The sequence below is a fragment of the Pteronotus mesoamericanus genome, unplaced genomic scaffold, assembly GCF_021234165.1.
Source record: "Pteronotus mesoamericanus isolate MK-2021 breed Mesoamerican mustached bat unplaced genomic scaffold, CSHL_Meso_final contig_78, whole genome shotgun sequence".
Taxonomy (NCBI): Eukaryota; Metazoa; Chordata; class Mammalia; order Chiroptera; family Mormoopidae; genus Pteronotus; species Pteronotus mesoamericanus.
This window is the reverse complement of record NW_026555258.1, coordinates 7,328,276-7,350,524: the sequence shown is the minus strand read 5'-3', so window position 1 is coordinate 7,350,524 and position 22,249 is coordinate 7,328,276. Positions and strand designations below refer to the sequence as shown.

The following is a 22,249-nucleotide window of genomic DNA, read 5'->3' as shown; positions in this document are numbered from 1 at the left end:
AGGAAAAGAAGAGAAAAATTCTAGCAGTGGTGCGAGGCGGGAATCATCATTTTCCAACCCTGGAAGCAATCGCCTTGATGTAGGGTGCATACCACCCTCCGTGGACTCGCCACATGCGCGGGAGAACCTGCCTCCCGTGGGAGGGTAGGCACAGCTTTCTCTCCTCTGAGGTCCCGGCCTGTGATTCTGCACATCGAGTGTTCCATAGACTTTTTAAAAAATGTATTAAAAGTAATGTATTTGTTATAGAGAAGCCACATAGGTGTCCTTATTTTCCTTATTTCTTTGTTCCTCTACATTTTTTATTTTCACATTTTAGTGGTTCTGAAATTGGGATGCACCTTAAAAGAGGTCTGTACATTTCGATATGATACTATTTCTTTTTTTCCTAAAGCGGTGTTTATTAAATCCAGGGGTAATTCCCAAATGACTACATCCTAGAATTGAGGAAGTACAATAAAAGTAGAGTTTGGGAAGCAAAATATCTTTTAAAACAGAGGACCCAAGGGAGAAAAGAAATGAAAGGGACCCTTGGTGGTGGAGAGTTGGGGTCGCTGCCTCGAATGTCGTGTTTTTCAAGAAACTTTATGCGTGACCATTATGGGAAAAAGGGCTGATGAGGCCTCGCCCTGTGCCATCACGTTTTTTTTTCTGTGGGGACGACATACTTGGAGCAACCAGTTCCTCAAATTATCTCCATGCCATTCCTCCTTCATATTTCAGGTCAAACATATTTGCATATTTAGCAGAAGGACCTTTTTTCTCCCTTTGTAGCATTTGCTAATTTACAGTTGCTGGGTTTGGGACAAGAAAAGCATTTTTCTCTTACCTCATGGCCTGTGGGCTTCTCTGAGGCGGCCTCAGAGAACGTGGCCGTGGGGGCCTGGGAATGTCCCGGCGGAGCCGCCCTGCCCCCGCGTGCCCCAGCCTGTGTATGTGACAGGGGCCACCGGCGTGCTCTGTGAGCATGCTCACGGGATGGGGCTGGCTCGGGCAGTTTTGGGGGGGTAAAGAATGGAGAGGCTTTCAGCAGTTTGTCAGCATGGCAGGGAGGTGGTCGGATCCAGGACTGTATCCCGGAATCTGCTTCTCACAGGGCAAGCAGGGAGACTCCAGGTGCATCCCACAGGGGACGGGCTCCCTGAGCCTTCCCAGTGGCCCCCTCGGGTGCCTGCTGCGGTGCTGGGGGCTGATGAATCCTCCGGCGAGATGCTGGGGACGCTGTCATGTTAGGTGGCTGGAGCGACAGCAGACCGAGCCCTGACAGTCCCCCCAGAGAGCAGTGTGGAAGAATCGGCAGGGGCACTGCCTCATCCAGCCTTGTCCGCTGTCCGCTTCCCGTCTCGTCGTAATCTCTTTCCCACAACCGTGGGCCCTCACACCAATCCCCCGCCCCGCAGTCCAGCACACAGACCCTGTAAGGCCCAAGTCAAGGCTGTCTTCATCCTTGAACTCTCCTTAGAGGGAAGTGTCTACATCTGGACATGAGAAATTGGCTTCCTAGTGAGACTGTACACTAGGAACTGGATCGTCCTTATTTTTCAATGATGATACAGTTTCTGACCTTGAATACCCCTCGCAGAGCTTGTGCCAAGAAGACATGGTGAGGAGCGAATTTTCCTGACACCTGCCCCCGGTCCCCAGTAGACCCCCACGGACGGGCGTACCCTGGCTGGCCCGGGGTCCTGCGGCAGGGGGCCCAGTCAGTCTCCCCCGGGCGGCGCCCCTCTCAGGTGGCATTTCACACCCCGTTGGACTTTTTCCTGCCCCCCTCCCATCCCCCGAGTAAGTGGTAATGAGCAACTTAATGTGCTGACTTCTCCAATCCCTCCTTGGTCCATTACAACAAAAGTTGCTCTTTTCTCATTAGAACCATTTTTGTCAGGGTGTCTTTAATCAAGGGCTTCCCCGGGGACCATATTTTTAGAAGTTGTATTTTTCACACTCTCCCTTTTCCCCTTTTGGAAAATCTCTTCCCCGGGCCTAGTGAAATGAACTAATGAGATGCCATGAGAGTTCGGGCCGGTGTTAATTGGCACAGGTAGGAAGAAGCCCTCGCACACGCCTTCGGTTCCATCCTGCCTTACCTGCGGTCCTTCTCTGTCTCTCTGGTGTAGGTTGCGCAGACGGCAGATGGTGTGGATGCTGACCTCTGGAAAGACGGCTTATTTAAATCCAAGGTTACCAGATACCTGTGTTTCACAAGATCCTTTTCCAAAGAAAATGTAAGTCCAGTAGTGCTTTTCCTTTTGCTGAGCGAGCACAAGCCACCTGCATTCCTGTTTGAAATGTCCTCATGTTTTTGTTGTGGTTTATTTTCATTGCCATGTTAATTTATCTGTGGTTTTAGTGAACTGGGTAGAATCAGCAGCTAGTGCTGTGCTTCATTTATTAACAGTATTATTAACCCTGTACCCAGGTGTACCGTGAATTCCATTAAAATGCGTTCTCGGAAGGAAACTAGGAAATTTCTCTCACAGCTCTTGTTTGCCCACCTTGCCTCCAAGTAACAAATCACGGGGAGTGTGGACGTGAGAACTTTCCAGTGAAGCTAGATTTAAAGCCGACCCACAAATGGAGGCAGAGCCAGAAAGGTGCTACACGGTCGCCCTCTCCACAGACCCAGCCCTGTTTCCAAATGACTCTTTCTCCCTGAGTCTCTGTGACAGAGAGTCTCGCTGTTTCTGCGGGTAGTCATCCACCAAATGGAGATTTCTGTTAGTGTGCTGTTTTTCATCCTCGGCCCATAAATCAGGAAATTTTTGAAGATATCTACGCAAGCTTTTCCAATAGTGTTTGAATGGGTGGCTTGACAAAAGGGGAAATAGCGTCCCTGAATGTCCGCTTTGTGCGGGGCCTGCGCCAGCCGCCTGGCACGTGTGCCCCTCCCGCCCCGGGACAGTCTCCTGAGGAATGAGCGCCCTTCCTGACATCAGGGCGTCTTGGGGCTTCTCCGTGTCAGCTGCCCTTCCTAGCCCCCAATAGGGAGCAGTCAGACTTTCATTTTCAGGGGTGTCATTTTGGGGGGGGGGGTCCTAAATGTTACCGTCTCTTTCTGATGCAGTTTTTTTGAAACATTTTTATTAATCTATTTTTATAAATTTTATTATAACAGTAATATGTGTACATGGTTTAAAATTAAAAAAAAAAAAACCCAACAACTTTAAACATCTTCATTCAGAAGCTTGAAAGGGAAAAGAAATGGCCTTTCCATCACCATCCCCCCACCACGGCCCCTTGGTCCTGTCACGGGGTCCTCGCCTGTCCCTTCTGTGTTTGCTGGATGTAGACAGTCACACAGTTCTCTGCTGTCACTCTCTCCCACCTGCCACTCCTGTGCGTATCGGTAAGTCTTTTGTAGGAAAATTATTTATATCATATTCAGGACTGGGGGAGAAGTCAGCGCTTTAATTTCCCCTCTCATTACGAGAGTAACGCGTGCTCGTCGTAAAGCGCAGGGTTTCTCGTAGGGTGGGGGCAGTCCTGGGGCGAAGCACGGGAAACCTCTTTCATCCTATGGACAGGCCGGAAGGCGGCAGCCGCGCCTGTGATGAGGCTGAGCGGGTCCCTGGGGCCCTTTGGGCAGCCTGAGCAGCCACCGGCGGCAGGTCTGGAGGTCGGGCTGCCCTCACAGACACGGGGCTCTTGAGTTGGGGTAGCCCCCCATCGCCCCACCTTCCCTCCCGTGTCCACGCTCACACAGCGCACTCCCTGGGCCTTGGTCCCGGGCGTTTACCTGAACCCTTTTTTGGAACTACTTATGTTTTTAGCTTCTGTCCCCTCTGTGCAGGTCAGTGCATCCGCTGCTGCTTGGGGCTGTGTGGACAAGCTCCCAGGGCTTGGCGGCCCGTGTGCACGAGCTCGCCCTGCACCACGGTTTTGTGGCGGCGGCACCGACCTCTGCTCAGGCTCTGCCCGTCCTGGCTGAGGCGGCTTCAGCCCGAAGCTGTGGCCTCCCAGGACAGCCGTGATCTCTCTGGTCATGTTTGATTTCTGTTTTTGTTGCATTTCCCCCGAAGGCTGTGGGTTATTGGTACTCTAGGCCAGAAGAGTCCCCAATTGCTCGGTGTTGGAGACAGTGACAAGTCTAAAAAATGACAGAGGAGTCATTGGAGCTTGTTAATTGTGGGTGTCCTAGGTAAACATATTATAGAAAATGCATCGATTTAGTCAACATCTGTTGAACCCTAGAGAGACGCTCGTTGCGCACCTCCTTTGTGTGTCGTCCTCCACGAGGACCGGGTGGCAGCGGCTGTGGCCAGGGCTGTAACATGGGGACTGGGGCAGCGTGAGAAACTGCTGCCTCTCTTTCGAAGCAATATAGGAAATAGGTGCATTTTGTTTTCAGAGAAAGGTTGAATGTGTCCTGTAGCGACATCCAAAGGGATCCATTGCAGGGGGCGGCGGGCCCGCTTGCTGGGCCAGGAGCGGCGGGCAGGAATGAGGCATATTTTAATCTGTCGCAGCCGGTCTGTGCTGGCCCTGCTGTCAGAGCCAAGACTTTGCATAGCATAATTTTTTACAGCTGCAAAGGAGGGATGTGGGATCTCAAGACTGGACAGATTCTTAATTAGGTGACTTGAGACTCCCAATGTAGGAGTTTTGGGAGACTCCTTTGGAACCTAAATTTCTTTCTCCCAATAATGCTATTAATACAGAAACCTGGCTTTGGAGTGACATTGCTTCCTGGGGAAGGATCGAGATTAATTGCGCTTTTCACGCCCTGTACTTTCTGCATTACCTGTAATAATAATGTACATAGATTAGGTAGGGAGGGTATTAAACAGAAGGATTTATGAACATTTGAATATTAAGTTGGTTATCTGTGGCTACCTTAAATGCAAGGTTGTCAAAAATAATTACAGTATACTAGCAAATACTGGCTACCAGAGGCAATATAAATACCCTGAGTCAGTGCATATTGGGCTTTTGGCATGAATCATTTGCTCAACAAGGATTGGGAATACGTTCTTCATATTTATGAGGAGGAAATGAAAGGAAGCACGGGATGGGGGAGGGGAGAGGAACACGCAAAATTAATGGTGTCGCAGACCTAGTGTATTAAACCCAGTACAGCGCAGCCCCGTGCGCGGAGGGACCCCACTCAGACTGCGGGAAGCGCTGGCAGAGCAGCCTCCCATTTTGTATGCATGGGAGGGTTTTTTGATGCTTTTTTTTTTTAAATGGCCACAGCACTGACGTTCTGGTTTTATGATCAGGGACATTCGTAGAGTGTGAGGGTGAGGTCGTGCTAAGTGGTTTGCAGTTGACTTCTGTAAAGCCCAACTTGTCAAGCAGAAGACACTTGAGAAGGATATTGATGAATGCCCATCCATCTCCGGGGCAGGGAAACATACCCAGTTGTTAATTTCTCAATGCAGAACGCAGCGATGACATGGAGACGCAACTGCCATGAAAAAAATTATGATAGATTAGAGGAGGCGACTCTGGAAGCAGCTGATGGCTGCGAGTCAGGTTCACGGTTCAAACCCTGCCTATGCGCCCATAGGGTCCACCTTCCACTTGCTGTGCCGCACTGTGCGCCATTTTCCCGGGGCCCGGCCACCAGAGGTGGACTAATGGGAAGTGGCTGGCAAGCAGAGTCCTGTGAGAGAGAAACGGTTTTGTGACAATAGGGCCACAAAAACACCAGCCGTAGCTTACACTTGGCACATCGACCTTCAGTTAAATTTTGAAGACTTGACTTCATTTCTGTGCTTTTGTATTATGTATTTATTAATTTATAGTGTATTTATTAAACATACTTTTAATGTTTTTATTGACACAGTTTAAGTTTTAATGTATTTATTAAACATACTTTTAATGTTTTTATTGACACAGTTTAAGTTTGTCATCCCAGCAAATCCAGCCTGATTTCTGACTTTGAGCAGTCCACCCAATTGAAAATGTACCAAAAAAACATTAATTTATTCAGCAAATAATGACTGAGCACCAGCTGTGTGCCGAGAACTGTGCTAGGCTTGGATTTACAGTGGTGACAGATAGTTTTCATCCTCGTGGGTTTTTTTTTTTAATTTAATCTTTATTGTACGTTTTTCCATTACCATTTAGTCCCCCAAAGTCCTTGTGGTTCTTAAACTCTAGAGGGGAGACAGATGTTAAATAACCTCACAAATGTGCCATCATAAATTGATATGAAGGAAAATGGACAGTGCCAAGAGAATAGAGTGGAGGGTTTAGATGGTTAGAACTCCCTGATTGGCCTTCAGAGAGTGTTGGTTGGCACTGGGCAGGGGGCAGGGAGGCTGGCCGCCTGCGCACAGATACGGAGGTGTGAGCCCTTCCCTGGGCAAGATGGAAACGAGGCCAGAGGTGTTGCTGCGGAGGCCAGAGTGATGGGCTGGCCTCCTGGGCGCTTATCCAGACGCAGAACAAGGAAGCTAAGAGCGTGCTATGCGGGGCTTCAGGGAAGTGGGCATGCTGATGGCATTGCTAGTATCCTAACAGGAGAGATTCGGGATCAGAAGCCATAAGTCTTTCCTTAACTGGATCTAACTGGAGAAGGGGGAAGTAAGCTGCAAATTACTCCGAAGATTTTAATGAGATCTCCGGGGTGGCCCCGCATATTTAAGTTGTGGGGTAGAAATCTTTAGAGCTCGTTTCCAGCCTGAAATGAGGGCCACAAGTGCCGGCGCATTTGTAGAGAACTCTCTCGCAGCTACAGAAGGCTGCGTGCCGTCTTCGGAAGATATTTTTGCTCTGGTTACGGAAACTGCGCACTGTGGGCCCCATACACCACCACTAAATAGAAACTTTAAGAGGCCCTGGTGCATGTCATTTTAGAAGATGTGTAATACTGAGGCTACAGGGCTTTCTGCTCTATATTTTATGATTCTTGGGATTTTATGGAATGTATCTAGCAACCGAGATGCGTGTTGATATGCAGACTGGCGATCATTTAGGAGTGTGATTGGTTCTCAGTTTGGTTCAGATGCAGCTCTCTCCCTGACAACTGCCCCGGGAATTTGCTTTCTAAAACCCGCTGGGCCTGAGAGCTGAGGCACCAGGCTGAGGGGTGGCCTGGTTTCGGGGGGCACGTGCCCAGGTGCCCTCTGCTGGGTTATGTAGCAAGCGTCCCCTGGCTTGCTCATCCATTAAGGCCATGTCTAAGGGGGTGGCTTTGAAGTTCCACAGATGAAACCACTTCCTGGGGGCCACTGAGTCCCTGTGTAACCACTGGGGAACATTAAGTGCCACCTACTCTAATTAACCTGTTCTTGTAAAGCTGCAAGAGTCATTGTGTTAAATATGCATCTTGAAGCCAAGATGGCAAGCCCACCACAGGTGTGTTCAGATTAATAGTCTGTATCTCTTTTTTTTCTCCCCAAGAGTCATTTAGGGAACGTGTTAGTGGATATGAAGCTCATTGACATCAAGGACACCCTGCCTGTAGGCTTCATCCCAATTCAGGAGACGGTGGACACACGTGAGTCATCCTTTAGTATCACTCATCACAATGAGAGTTTCCTTCCTCCAGGTATAGCTTTAGATTTTTTTGATGCGCATTTTTCTTTGGAAACATTGTAGGGGTCCTCATTGCATGCCCGTGAATAAACCCTGCAGCTCTTGACTCGTGTCTGACTTGGTTCTCCGAGTCTGTAGCACTCTGGTTGGTGCCGTGTTGAGTGAGCGAGAGGTCCTTTCCCCCCAGAATGGGGCTCCCTGCTGAGTCCGTCACTCAGAAGTGGGGGGAGAAACTGGTGGTAGTTCTCCCTTAGGTGCATCCTCTGTGCTGCTGAAGCCAAGCTTGGCACAAGACCCAGAAGCAAAAGGGAGAAAATCAGAAAACGCCCAGGGAATACAAGTGCAATAAGGTCCCTATTTTTGGCTCTTAGAGCTATCTGGAAGGCCAGAACCAGAGAGCCTGCAGTTAGAGTACCCAGGATTCAGCCTGAGCCCTGAATGGAACCGAGCAGAAGAGAGCCTTCGAAAGATCGGGAACTTCTTCAGGGTCCTCTCACACACATCAGTTATTAAATAGTGCGGGCAAACATCTGAGCATTTGAACCTCCTCATTTTGATGTAAAAGCATTTGTTTTATTTTTAATTACTCTCACCAGCTAACTCTAGGATGCACACACACAATGAAACAGTAAATAAAAACACACACACAGTCTCCTTTCTTTATGACACACGATTCCCTCGCGAAGTTCTGTTTCATTTTGTGTCATACATACTTGATTTTTCCATAATTAGCCCATTTTGGACCCACTATTTTTGCTGGGGTGTTGGTTTTTTTTTGGTTTTTTTTGGCCAGCATTTCATGTAGACCAGACTTTTCATATCTGCATAGACCCCGCATAGCTCTTATTGTAAGGAAGCAAGTGGATTCCATTGCATAGCATGTTTTTATTATTTTTAAATAATCTCATTTTGGACATTTTGCTTTCACTTGTTATTATATGCATTAGCTAATAATTACAACAGCTCATATTTAGTAAGCTCATATTTATCAACTCCTGTGATAAATGCTTTACATAACTGGTATCATTGAATCTTCAGAAGACCCTCTAGCTGGAAGTGGATATTATTAAACCCATTCCATATATGCAATAAATGAGGCACAGTCACTACTTAGGGATTAAAGAATTTATCCAACTAGAATACACACACACCCCCCCCGCCCACACACACCCCCCTACACGTGACACCAGCACACTTTTAACCAGTGTCACTCTGTAAAAGCATGTGTTTAAGCCCCTTTTACAGGAAGATTTTATGTACTTATGTATCAGGGGTTTTTGATAACAGCTTTATTGGATATAATCCACATACCATACAATTTACCCATTTAAAGTATGCAAATTAGAGGTTTTTAGTATATTCACAGTTTCGCAACCATTACCACAATCCATTTTAGAACAATTCATCCCCTCTCCCCCCACAAATCCCCGTGCCCATTTACAGTCACTCTCCATTCCTCCCCAGCCCCCTGCCAGCCCTGGGCAGCCAATCACCAGTCCACTTTGTATGGAGGTTTTCCTATTCAGGACATGTCACTAAACAGACTTGTGCAATCTGTGCTCTTTCATGACCGGCTTCTTTTACTTATATTTTCAAGGTTCATCCATTTGACAGCGTGTGTCAGTACTTCATTCCTTTTTATTGTCAAATGATATGCCATTTATATGAATATACTGCATTTTGTGTGTGCAGTTGATGGATATTTGGATGGTTTCCACTTTGGGCTGTTTTGAAGAATGCTGTTACGCACATTTATGTACAAGGTTTTGTGTGGACGTGTGTTTTCATTGCTCCTCAGTACCTACCTAGGCATGGAATTTTGGGGTCGTATTCTCTATATTTAACTGTTGAGGAAGTGCCAAACTGTTTCTCAAAGGAGCAGCACGTCTTACATTTTCACCAGCAGTGTATGAGGGTTCCCGTTTCTTCACATCCTCACCAACACATGTTACTGTCGTTCTTTCTAATTCCAGTCATCTTAGTGGGTATGAAGTGGTTTCTCGTCATGGTTTTGACTTGGGTTTCCTGTTAGCTAATGATGTTGAACAGCTTTTCATATGTTTGTTGGCCATTTGTGTATCTTCTATGGAGAAATGTCTCTTTTGCTCCTTTGCCATTTTAAATTGGGTTGTCTTTGTATTATTGAGTTATAAGATTATTGTAATGTACAGTTGGCCCTTGAACATGGGTTTGGACTGTGTGGGTCCAGTTATATGCAGATTTTTTCCAATAAATACTGTAACTATATTTTCTCTTCTTGATGATTTTCTTAACATTTTCATTTCTCTATCTTCCATTGATCTTATGTCTTTACTTACGGCAGTCTTGACTACTGTAGCTTTGTAGCAGGTTTTGAAACCTGTCCTCCAATTTTCTAAGAAGATTTGGCCATTCTGGCTCCCTTGAATTTTCATATAAATTTTAGGACTTGTCAATTTCTGCAAGTGTATATATATTATACACTTTATTGTAAAAATACAATGTGTACTACATATAACATACAAACTATGTGTTAATTGACACTTTATGTTATTGACAAGGCTTCCAGCCAACAATAGGCTAATAGTAGTTAAGTTTGGGGGGAGTCAAAAGTTTTACCTGGATTTTTGGCCATGTAGGAGGTTGATGCCCCTAACTTTTGCATGTTTTAGGGGTTAAATGTATTCTAGATGTAAGTACTTTATCATTTATATGATTTGCAATATTTTCTCCCATTTAGGGGGTTTTCATTTCACTTTGGTGTCCTTTGAAAAGTTTTCTTTTTTTTTTTTAAATTTGAAGGAGCCCATTTATCTATTTTTTCCTCTTTTGCTTATGTTTTCTGGTGATACTGCCTAATCCATGGTCACCAAGATTTATGTCTGTGTTTTATTCTAAGAGATTTATAGTGTCATCTGTTACATTTATGTCTTTAATCCATTTTGAGTTTATTTTGGTGAATGGTATGAGATAGGGGTCCACCTTTATTCTTTTGTATATGACTAGCCAGTTGAATAACCATTCTTCCCCCAACTGACTTGTCACAGCATCCTTTTTGAAAATCAGGTGACCATAAATGTGAGTTTGTTTTTGGACTCTTGAATTTTCTCTTTCATTGATCTTATGTCTTTCCTTAGGCCAGTCTTGACTACTTTAGCTTTGTAGCAAGTTTTGAAACCAGCCCTCCAACTTTTCAAGATGATATGGCCATTCTGGATCCCTTGACTTCTCATATAAATTTTAGGACTTGTCAATTTCTGCAAAGAGACCAGCTGGGATTTTGATAGGAATGTTGTTAAATCTGTAGGTCAACTTGGGTACGTATAGATTTTGAAAGATTTCCTTGTGATAGGTTTCCAAGTACTTGAGGCTGCTGGGTCCTGGGTCCTCTGTGGTCTGCCGCCAGCCTTCCTCTGCAAACGTGTTCCTCATCTGCCAACGCCCTATCTTTGACCCAGACGGAGCCACTAACTTGCGCCCTCCGTGCTCTTTCCTCTTCGGGCTATGTATCTGCTTCGTTATTTTCCCTGCCTGACATGCCCTTGCCCTCAACTCTGAATGTCCACACCTGTCTCTGTCAAGGGTGAGCCTGAGTTCTCCCACCTGCATCAGACGGTCTCTGGTGTGAAGCTAGCTCTCTCTCCCCTCCACAGTGAACTGAGAGTGACGAGTGCCTAGTGGGCACCGCAGGCTTTGCAATGTAAAGGTGACTACAATATTGGCCCTTTCCCTGAGGACTTTAGTCTAGTGGGTGACCTGGACCTGAACCCAGGTAACTGCATTTCAGCACAGTCATCGCACCTGGCACGGCACACGTTTATTGAAGGGACAGGGGGAAGGAAGCATGTGCAGGTGACAGTGGTGGGAAGCCAAAGGGAGTGATCGATTCTGCCCCTGGAGTCCCAGCTTTACCCCCATGAGGTCAGGGTGCAGCTTGACATGGTGGAGAACTTGGGCTCTGGAGTCAGACTTGCCTAATAGTGAGTCTGGCTCTGTACTTACAGCTGTAGGACTTCACCCTCCTGGGCTTCAGTTTCCACATCTGTAAAATGGGGAGAATATTGTTGAACTCGTAATAATGTTCATAGCTTGCATTTTGGCCATTTATATGTTTTCTTCATGTCTTTGCTACCTCTTTCTTTGAGGGCAAGATCCTTGTTTAATTCATCCTTGACTCACCTAAGGTACACATCATGCACAACGCCTTGCTCAGAGGATGGGCTCCATAAAGATAAGCTTTATTACTCTCTGTTGCCAAATTAACATCCAGAAATGCCAGTTCACAGTGCCACTCATGATGCAGGCTTGTACCTCTTTTCCACAGACCTACCAGCATCGGTTTTACATTTTTTATTTAGTGTTGCTCTCCTAATTTTATTTAATTTTCACTTTGTTATTTATTACTAAGACTGGACATTTCACTGCTTGCTGCTTCCAGAAATACCACTGCTTATTCTTAAATGGCTCATCTGCTTGAGAACTAAAATTGCCTGTAGATTTGTATTAATTTTCCACTTTCCCACCATGTTCTTCTTAGTTTTAAAATATGCATTGGTGTTCATTTTTGACAACTAATTGACTTATAATAATCTTTCTATTGATACACTGTAGAGGCACAAGGGATTCCCCATCCTGCAGCTTCCTCTCGTTGAACCCGTTAAGCGAGGAAGCCTGGGGCAGACTCCTGTCTGGGCCGTGATCTCGCTGCTGCGGGGTGATTCCGTGTAGTGATCAGGGCGGGCGGCCTTTCCCCACGACGGGGGACACGGGCTGCTGTGCCGTGGACTTTCAGAGGTTGTCCTGGCAGCTCCAGCAGGTGTCTCCTCACACAAGGAGGGTGGTTTTAGGGTGGCCTCTTCATTTTGCCGTTTCATACGGTCATTTCCTGGAGCCTTTACCCAGGGGACAGGTGAGCCTAAGCTGACCACGTGAACCTCTGGTCCACTCTGTGCAGCTGAACGCCCATCAGACCCTGATTTTACAAAGTCAGCCAAAAAGATGAGACTCACGTAATTAATTTAAAATACAGTTTGTTGCAATCCATATAGTACTTAAAAACTGGAAGACTGTTTGTTTTAGTCAAGTGCTGTGTCCTCTCTCTGTGTTCATTAGCATGACTGAACACATTTCTATTGACTCTGTGTAATATGTTTACTTAAAATTAGGCCTGTTTAAGCATGTGCAATTAGAGGCTCCATCTCTTACCCCGAGTTTGCTGTAGATGGAGGAATGGAGCAAAGAGCAGCCTGGCAAAAGCAAGTAAAATACCTGCGTTTTCGTTTACCCTGAGGACAGGTCTTACCTTCACACCTTCAAAGGCCGGATCTTATCAGCTAATAGTTTTCCAAGGCGCAGGGTGGCTCTGGACGGTTTTCCCCCAGGAAACCATCCCTGCCTTGCTGGGGACAATGCTTGTGGTCTGGATGTAGGACATTATTCCTTTAGCTTGTAGGTCTGATCTAGCCCTCAGTCTCCTCACCCAGGAAGAGAACCCACAAAGTTTCTGAGTTTGCACCTGGCTCCTTAAAAACAGCCCCGCAGCAACAAGAGACCACCACCACCGGTTCTGTCTCCCCTCGGTGAGATCCAGACCAGCCGCGGGTCTGCGCTTTGCCTCCTCATTCTACTCCCTGATTTGAATGTGCTTATTTCCTGCCCCAAAACTGGAAGGTCTTGAAAGTCGATGCCAAACCCTGACTTAAATTGTACTAGTAATTATTATTGCACTAGTAATAATGATGATAAGAACATTTGTGGCTGTTCTTTGTTGAGCACTTATGTGTGCCAGGCTAAGTGAAGCGTGTCTGTTGTCCCGTTCCGTCTGCCCTCTTTGTCCCTGTGGGGCGAGGTTTAGTTCATTCCCTGGTACAGATAGTGGTGGAGCTGAGGCTCAGAGGGATTGAGATCCCAGTGCTGGAAGGTGGCAGAGTTGGGATTTCAACCCGGCTCTGTCTGACTCATGTATCGAGTGACTGCAGTTGATTGAAACTCATGTTTAAAAACCACAAATGAACAAACAGACACCTGGTTGGTAACCACAGCAGGTTGCTAGGGCGCTGACTCATTACTCTAACACTTTGATAAATAAAAGAATCATGTATTCCTCTGTTTTTCCTATACAAAGCACATTTCAGAGAGACCAAGTAGTTGACGGAAAGTTGTTTATGTAGAAAAATTCCAGCTAATAAACGCAAAAGGAATGACAGATTTAGAAAATTGCCACTTTGAAACCGTTGATGAAATGCTGGATCTCAGCAGCAGTCGCCAGGGGAAGTGAACTCTGCTCAGAGGACAGCTGCTGGGAGCTTTACCACCAGGGCACCAGGCGGCAACCCCGGAAGCCAAGGTAGCAGAACTGGATGACATGTCTCGTGATGGGTTGGCACAGGACGGACCACCTGTGATATGGTTTTGCCTAAGAAATTCTAACCCAAATCTTACCGAGCTGTAGCCGTAACTGCCAGTTTACAGGGGAACACCTCAGTTCCTCCGACTTTTCAGTGCCCTGAACACAAAGGAGGGTGGAGAGGGTGTTACAGAAGGAAAGGGGCATAAGAGACCTAACCACCGAATTCAGACAAACCAAGATAATGGAGCAAACTTGAATATAGACCATTTACTGGATGCTATTAAGGTGTCATCGTTCCTTTCGTTAGGAATGATAATGGCATGGTGGTTGTGTTAAAAAAAAAAGTTGTCTGCCATGGATGCCTGCTGAGCTGCCGATGGGGGGCAGGACACAGGGTTCGAGGTTTATTTTGCATTGTCCAGCCAGGCTACGGGCCGGGGGCGGGCAGCCTGTCCCTTTTCGGCGGTGTTGAAACTAGGTGACGGGAACGTGTGGGCTCATGCACACTGCGAGGAGTGTGTGAAAGTGTCTACCGTGAAAAGGAAAAAGGAAAAGAGTCCGTGTGGTAAAACGTGTTGATACTCTGGGTGTCCACGTGCGTGTGTCTGGAGCCTGGAGCAGGGGGCAAGCTCTGGTTGTGGCTTTGGGAAGCCGGCACGATGGGTTTTTCCAGGCAGCCTCTCCTTGCGGAGGTGAGGCCCTGGGACCCCTTCCTTCTCAGCAGGGACTGTCTGTGGTCAGGTCCTGCAGTCACGGCCCGTCCACTGGGGGCCTGCGGGGGGCAGGAAGGGGACAGCCTACCCGCTCTGTTGGGCACTTGGACAACCAGTCACTTCCACAGCCAGACAGGGAATGTGATGGGAGACATGATGCTCCGATTAGAGACTCATGCCTTTTCTTGTTGTTGTTTCCTTCAGAGGAAGTAGCTTTTAGAAAGAAGAGGCTGTGCATTAAATTTATCCCACGGGATTCCACGGAAGCTGCAATCTGTGACATTCGGATCATGGGCCGGACCAAGCAGGCCCCTCCTCAGTACACGTTTATTGGGTGAGTCTCACTACCACAGATTTCATCTCCTCGCTCTGCCAAGAGTGCTCAGGCCCTTCCCGAGGACCGAGCACTGAGACTTCGTCACCCACGAGGCTTGCCTCTGCCCTCGCTGCTGCCCCTCCTGCGTGCGCTGCAGCCAGTCCCAGCCGCCATGCTGTCGGCCCCTCCCCACGTTTGTCCGTGCCACTTGCTGCATCCAAGGGGCTTTCCACCCTGTGTCCTGCGTGTTTATCCTCGCGGCTCTGTGGGTCTTTCCAGACGCCCAACGGCCCAGGAGTTCTCTCTTTGTGACCGCTGGGCCTCAGCTCTCCGCACTGCTTATTCACCCACCAAGTCTGTGAGACACCCTTTGTTCCACAGGCCAAAGCCCCTGGACAGGTGGTGACTGAGGCCATTGAAGAGCCCACTCTCCCAGAGTCTATGTTCGAACAGGAGAGAGGAGCAACGAACAGAATTAATAGTGAGATCATTGTGGCGAGTGATGAAAATGAAACACAACAACCAACAGGGGCTCCTTCCGCTAGGGGTCGGGAGCGGGGACGAGGTTGGAGCAGGGCCCTCAAGCTCAAGAAGCAACCCACCCTGCCGAGAGTTGAAGGCAGAGCCTTCGGGAACAGGGGTCCCGTGGGAACGGGCGTGGCATGTCTGGGGAGCAGCGGGGCTGGGGTGGGTGCGTGAGCAGGAGGTGCCTGGATGAGGGCGGCAGCTGGCAGGGCCTCAGAGGATGTGGCGGCCGTGTGCATTTCATTCCAGTGCACCGGGATGCCATTGAAGGGTCTGCGTTGGGGAAAACATGATGTTAGTACCTGACCACGTGGCAACTCCTTGTGCAGATTTTTGGTCTGATGTTTATCCTCCCTGGTGAGCAGAGGGCTGGGCCCACTGTGTCATGTTCACCCAGTAGCCTCAGTACCAGGTGAACTGAAGCCACATGATAAATACAAAGTACATCATAAATACAAATTACAAGGAATCTCAGGGTTTCACTTTGGGCCCTTTTGATTGTGAGTGACAGGAAACCCAACCCAGTCTCGTTTGAGCAAAAGGAAGAATTTTTTGGCTGAGGTCACAGCAGAGGTCAAGGGGTGAGGCTGGCTTCCGGTGCAGCTGGGAGGAGGCACTGAGAGGACGTCACTAGGATCTGGTTTCCCCCTCTCCTCATTGCTGATTCTGGGGCGGGGGGACCCCATTCCTAGACACGTTCTCCCCAGGGGAGGAATGGTGCAACAAGAAACCACCACCACCGGTTCTGTCTCCATCAGTTCACCTACTTTTCCTCCAGGTTCAAGTCCCGAGGCAAAGAGCAAGTCTGCTCTCCATAATTCAGACAGGAGCTCTAGAGTTCAGTCTCATGGGTCTTGATTGACCTCACTGGGGTGCTGTGCACCCTGCACCCGTCACTGCTATCAGGGAGGTGTCCTTCTCTTTTCCAGGCCTGAGCCATTGATTGGAACTCGGGCACCAAGAATGAGGGGCGGCTGCCCCCAAGATACAGAAGGGATGTGAAAAGTCAGGGTGGGGGGAGTCAATGGGTGCTGGGTGGCCAAAAGATAACATACGTCCTTTACACCCACTCAGCCAAAATCCAGGTCTTCCCAGCGAGTACGTTTGTGTGGGGGTGTGGTTTTTGGCCCTGCAGCCACGTGCCTCTCTCCCTGGCTGGTGCTGCAGGCACCTCGCTCGTCCCTGTGGGTCCCCACGGATGAGTTCTCCCGCTTGGCTTTTGAGGGTGGCCTTGTGGATCTGGTTTGTGTTCTCTTTTGCTCCTTGTTTACGTTAATCCAGACCCTCCTTTGGACTCTGAAAGCCAGGGCCTGTTCCCATAGGCCTCACACGGGCTCGGTGATCGACGAGCTGTGGTGGTCGCTGCCCGTGTGTGGGGAGCCCATGTTACAGAAAGAGAGACCGTTTCCATCTTGGTGCAGAGTTTGTGTAGACTCTGCAGCTCTGTCTCAAGATCTCATGTCCTTAAGAAGAACTCCACGATCATTCCCTTGCTACATGCTCAAAATCCTGTTTTGCAACATGATTTAAATTGATTATGTAAACTGGAGTAGCAAATGGTTAAGAGAATAACCTTAGAAGCAGTCATTTACATACAAATAGAAGCCAACAATTTAATGATTAACTTTTAAAGTTTAATTTTAGTTTAATATGTGCATTTTTAATTGCAAACTGTACTGCTTTAGAAGATTCCATTTTTAACCAATTTTAAAAATTCTAAATAGATCCTTACCATATATTTATGTCTTAATAATCAAAACTAGCATCTTCTTCCTTTGCTATCATTTTGAAAGGATTGCTAAATAAAGTATATTTTTGTTTCATCTTGGGACAAACCTTTTCTAGAGGCAATTTCAATGTTATTTTAAAGTAAGGAAAGAGAATTCACAGTTTCTTAACTAAGTCACAGTTTCTTAAAAACGGGCACAGTTCCATTTTACTTTGCAAGGATGGGTGGTCGGCCGGGGGAGAAAGAAACCTCAGAGGGGGCGCGGCCCCGCCGTGGCCCGACGCTGGAGCCCCGACTGCACGGCAGTGGGGTCAGCGCAGCCGATGGGAGTCAGCCGCCCATCTAGTGAGACGGGGTTGTGGTTTAGAGTCGTTCCTGTAGTGTGCTGAGAGGCTACTAGAAGTATCCACAGGAGTACATCTGTTCTCATTTTTTTAAGAGGTGATATTCCTATATATCCCAAGGTGCAGCTCTATGGGGCAGTTGAGAAGCTGTAAGTTGGATGTGGCTGAAATAATCTCATTATAGTTCGTAAGAACAAGCCCATCTCACAAATGCTTGTGACCGCAGCGTGCGGCCAGCTGTGCTGCGCAGGCACGTCAAGTCCTGGTCCCTTTTGAGTCTGGTCTTAGGGGGCACTTGCTTCATGGTTTGAAGGTGTCTCTCAAGCCGACCTGAGAACGAGGCCGACTGCAGGTGACAGGCTGGTAGTAAGGAGCGTCATCCTGAAGCTGGGGCGTATCTAGGAGGCAGGGGGTGCTAACTCTCCTCGTAGTTAAAAAGCATCGCTCTCTGTCTCACCCAAACCATACAAGGGACCTGACGTGGATTGTCATGTAAACACCTACAATTAAAGGACAAAATAAGAAAAAATTTTCAAGACTGAGAACCAAGGGAAATGCAGTAGTATGTAGTAGGGAGGCCAGCCCTGGGTGGTGACGAATTGGGCCACATCGTAGTCATAAAGGCCTGCCTTGTTGGGACAGCCACCCTGCCATTCGGCTCTGAACTGTGACCCCCCAGAGCACAAAGAGAGGTGATGTCACCTATCTGTGGACAAGAATCGATCCCCTGGTGTCTGAGGCTATGACTCTTAAAGGAGTTAGTTGACCCTGCCGCTTGGGTAACTGCTTTATGCTGAACAGAGCCATGAAGATTTCTCTTTTCTCCTAAAGGGAGCTGAACAGCATGGGGATCTGGTACCGAATGGGCAGAGTACCAAGAAATCATGACTCATCTCAACCCACAACACCTTCCCAGTCGTCAGCTGCGTCCACCCCAGCCCCCAGCCTTCCCAGGTGAGGCCTTGTCCCGCGGCATCTTGTGCTGCTGTGCATGTTACAGTCACGTGGTTTTGGGTCCCATGACAACGTTTTAGAACACCTCCATGCAGTGTCTGCTGAAATAGTGCAGAAGCGACGCGCCTCTGGAGGAGATTTTTACAAACCCAATCAGAAGCCTTTGCGTTACCTGAATGTAAAGGCCATTCAGTATTCTATTCTGCACATGTTTGGAAGGCTCCAAAAATAGCGGATATGCAGCTTTAAATTGGCTTGCTGTTCTAAAGAGCTCAGAGCCGCACGCAGGCAGGCTCTGCAGCCACGTGGTGGGGAACGCTGGCCGGAGAAGGTGCCATTCCTTCTCTTCCTTGGCCAGCAACCCATTTGAAATCCAGGAGGATTGGTAAGTAATTATGTTCATTTTTATATTGTTTCTTTTCCCAATGAGCTTCAACTAAGAAATGAGTAGTTTGGGTATGAGAGAATGCTGAGAGGTTTTTCAGGAGATGTTAGTTTTTGCTTTTGTTTTAAAGATTTTATTTATTTATTCTTAGAGGAGAAGGGAGGGGGAGAGAGAGGGAGAGAAACATCGATCAGTTACGTCTTGCGCATCCCCAACCAGGGACCTGGCCCTCAACCCAGGCATGTGCCCTGACTGGGAATTGAACCAGTGACCTTTCACTTTGTGGGACAATGTTCAAGCATCTGAGCCACGCCCATCAGGGCTCAAGGGGGTGTTGATTTTAACCATTGCTTCCACAAAGAAACTTGGGACTGCAAACTGGTCTCTGCAACTGATTTCAGTCATAATAGAGGTAGAAATGGTCTCCACACTTTCTGCAAGAAGCAGGTGGTAAAAAGAATCCCGTCAACTAAAAAAAATTCAACATCACTAGTAGTAAGTTGAGGACAAGGAACAAACAGCAGTGATGGATTAAGTTTGAGAAAGGAATTACAAAAGTAAATAAAACAAGAAAGAATTGGTGAGGCAGCATCATTTGGGGATTAATACAACATAGATGAGAATGGACCTAGAAGCTTCCACATGGGTGACTAGAGATGAACACAGTCTGTCAGGAACAGGACAAAATAGTCACCGGCGAGGTCCCCCTCCTGGTCTCCGCACCCCACGCATTACCCTCTGGGAGGTGCAGAGGGTGGCATGGCTGCCGGGAGGTGGTCCGCACTGTTTTCTGAGCATCCACCTCCTTCGGAGGAAGGCGCCACATGAGCCAGCAGCTGAGACAGCTCGCGACTCGGGACATCCCCCGCAAAGACTATCTGGGCTTTCTCCTGGCAGTCTCACAAACCCAGAGTGGTACTTAAACTTAACTACGCCTGGAATCGCCTGAAACTTTAGAAGCAGGTTTATGGTTCACTGTGATAGGAAAAGATACAAACAGCTAATAAGCTCCCAGAGTTGCAGGGGGAGCAGCTGAGTGTGTCTGCTTGGTTTAGGCTTGTTGGTTCTTTCTCACGACCCAGAGCCGTCACCGCTGGGATTACTGTCACGTGCGCTTGGGGTCAGCTCAGGCCCATCGCCTGCGCTCAGGGTCATCTTAGACTCATCCCTGAAGTTGTTACAGCTGCTCCCTGTGGCCATTCTATGGCTTGGAAGGGCCTAGAAATGGGCACAGCCTCCGGGCAGGCTTTACCTCTCTGTCGGTGAAGAAAGAGCACTGATTCCCCCAGTTAAAGCAGGAGACCTGGTTCCTCAGAAGCGTGCGGGCCGGTGGCCCAGCACAGCCACGAGCCGCTGAAGCGAAAGGGCCCAAGAACGCAGGCCGCGGGGCTCCGGGCGGAACTGGAGGTAGTGTTTATAAGGCTTATATATTTTATAACCTCTTGTTGTACAGTTTATGGTTTACAATGGTTGCAAGGAAATTGGATCAGTTTTGTTTTACTTGCCAAATAAAACAAATGTCAAAATAGTCAATATAAAATGTATTCTAATTTGGTTGAGTTAAGTCAGCCAGTATGCAGTAGGATAATTGAATGTTACATTAATGCTTCCCAGTAAAAACCACTTGTCTGTCCCAAGCTCTTCCCTCCCACTGTGCGGTGATTTACCGGGAGTGTGCACACCTATGGGAGCCTCCTAATTCATCCGGGTTTTTGTGCCTTTGGTTTTTATATTGTTTTCTTATCCAGTATCTTTGATTTTAAAAAAAGAAAAAATGAAATGCTGACTATTCCAATTTTCCATTGAAGATTTATGAAACGAAGAGTATGTTACTTTATTCCTTGGGGCTTCAGGTCTCTGTAATCTTGCCAGCTGAGGGACCTGGCCGCTTTCCCTCCGGCGGTGAGACAGCCGGTCCTTGTATTCCCAGTCGTGGCTGTACAAGCCCTGCGGTGGCCCTGTAGAGTGAGGGCCCCGTGACGCCTGCTCTGCTCTCCCATCCCCGAGCCTCAGACTGCCAGCTGAACTGGTAGCTTCTCCTCCCAGTCCTGTTTCTTGCTTCTGTGTCTTTGCTCGTGTGGACACCTGTGCATCAGCTGTCTCACATCCCTGCCTCAGATGTCAGCGCAAATGCCTCCTCGTGCAGAAAGCCTTCCCTGAACACCATGGGGCTGGGCCTGTGCCTGGGCTCTCTTTTCTGGGCCCCTCTCTGCTGTTATGCCTTCACTTCGTGTTGCGGTCATGCTGTGACCTTCCTGAGGATGTGGACCGTGTCCTGTTATTTCCCAGCGCTCAGCTCAGATCCAGGAATGTATTCAGTTTTGAAAAAATGCTTCTCCAACAGCCTAGGACCCCCTGCTGCTCCCCTACCCGCCACCCCACCCCGCCGCACCTCCCCATGACTCCCAAGCTACTGAGCAATCCTGGGGATTTTTCTGATTATGAGAGTAATACAGACTTGCAGAAAATTGACAGAGAATAGAAAGCAATGAACACACAGAAATCCCATTTCCAGTGAGCTGAGGTGTATAACCTTGGATATATTTCCTTCAAGTCATTTTTCTGTGTACCTTTACATAGGTGATATCATGTAACAGCAAGTTTGTGTTTCGCGGCTTCTTTCTCCTGTGGTATTGAACCACAAGCCTAAGAAATACTTCAAGTGTGGTCTTTGTGTGGACACAAGGATCAGGTTGCAAAGCCACGGCTAGAGTGAGAGTGTGGTGATGCAGCACCCTCTACTGACCAAACGGGGGGCGGCAGCGGGGAGGACGGGCAGGCTGGCTCCTGGGCCAAGGGCAGCAGACCGTTCTCCTAGCAAATCCCTTGTGGGGCCTGCAAGAGAACAAGGGGGCAGGGAGCAGCCCTCACTGCTGGCTTGGGCTTGAGCCTTTGTCTCCGAAGCTAAAATTGTGTGCTCTGCCTCCGTTTCCTATGTTGTCACTCACATTGCACAGAATTCCCTGCCAGTTTTTGGAGAGCTCTGATACGCAGCTCCACTCGGAGGAAAGGGGCAGTTGGTGGGCCCTTCAGGGATACTGGGCCATCACCTGAGGACTCCTGGTCTCAGCAGAACTGCGTTCTCTTTCCAGACAAGCGCTTCCTGCCCGTGCCCTTTCTGTCACTGCGGAGCGTGCCGGCTGTGGGCCAGAGGCCAAGGCGTCCTTTCACAGTGGGGAGGCCCCCGAGGCCGGGGCGCCCCCCCCATCCCCGGCTGTGTCTGGTGAATTGGATGCAGTGTTTAGTGGCGTTTGTGGCAAAAGTCAGAAAGAGATGTCTCTTTAGACATCTAATTAGATTTAGGCTAGAGCTCCCCTTCCTCACTCAGCGAATCTTTACCTCGCTCACAGGCATCTCTGCACACATATCTGAGTTTCCAGGTGAGGAAGGTTATGCCGCCTCCTCCGGGAGCTTGGAGCCTCTGTTTTCTCTCCAGGGCCAGCGCTGCTCTGCCCTCTGCCCGTCCACTG

General features: G+C 48.2%; 1 protein-coding gene across 5 annotated transcripts in view; it reads left to right on the top strand.

The window, feature by feature from the left end:
* Positions 1-22,249, top strand: part of MVB12B (multivesicular body subunit 12B) — a 153,908-nt gene that overhangs the window by 37,828 nt on the left and 93,831 nt on the right. For all 5 annotated transcript variants that reach the window (XM_054584366.1, XM_054584369.1, XM_054584367.1 and 2 more), the window contains 4 exons: positions 2,118-2,225; positions 7,351-7,447; positions 14,731-14,860; positions 18,272-18,394. In XM_054584366.1, coding sequence (XP_054440341.1) covers positions 2,118-2,225; positions 7,351-7,447; positions 14,731-14,860; positions 18,272-18,394 — 458 coding nt within the window. The remainder of the gene's footprint in view (positions 1-2,117; positions 2,226-7,350; positions 7,448-14,730; positions 14,861-18,271; positions 18,395-22,249) is intronic.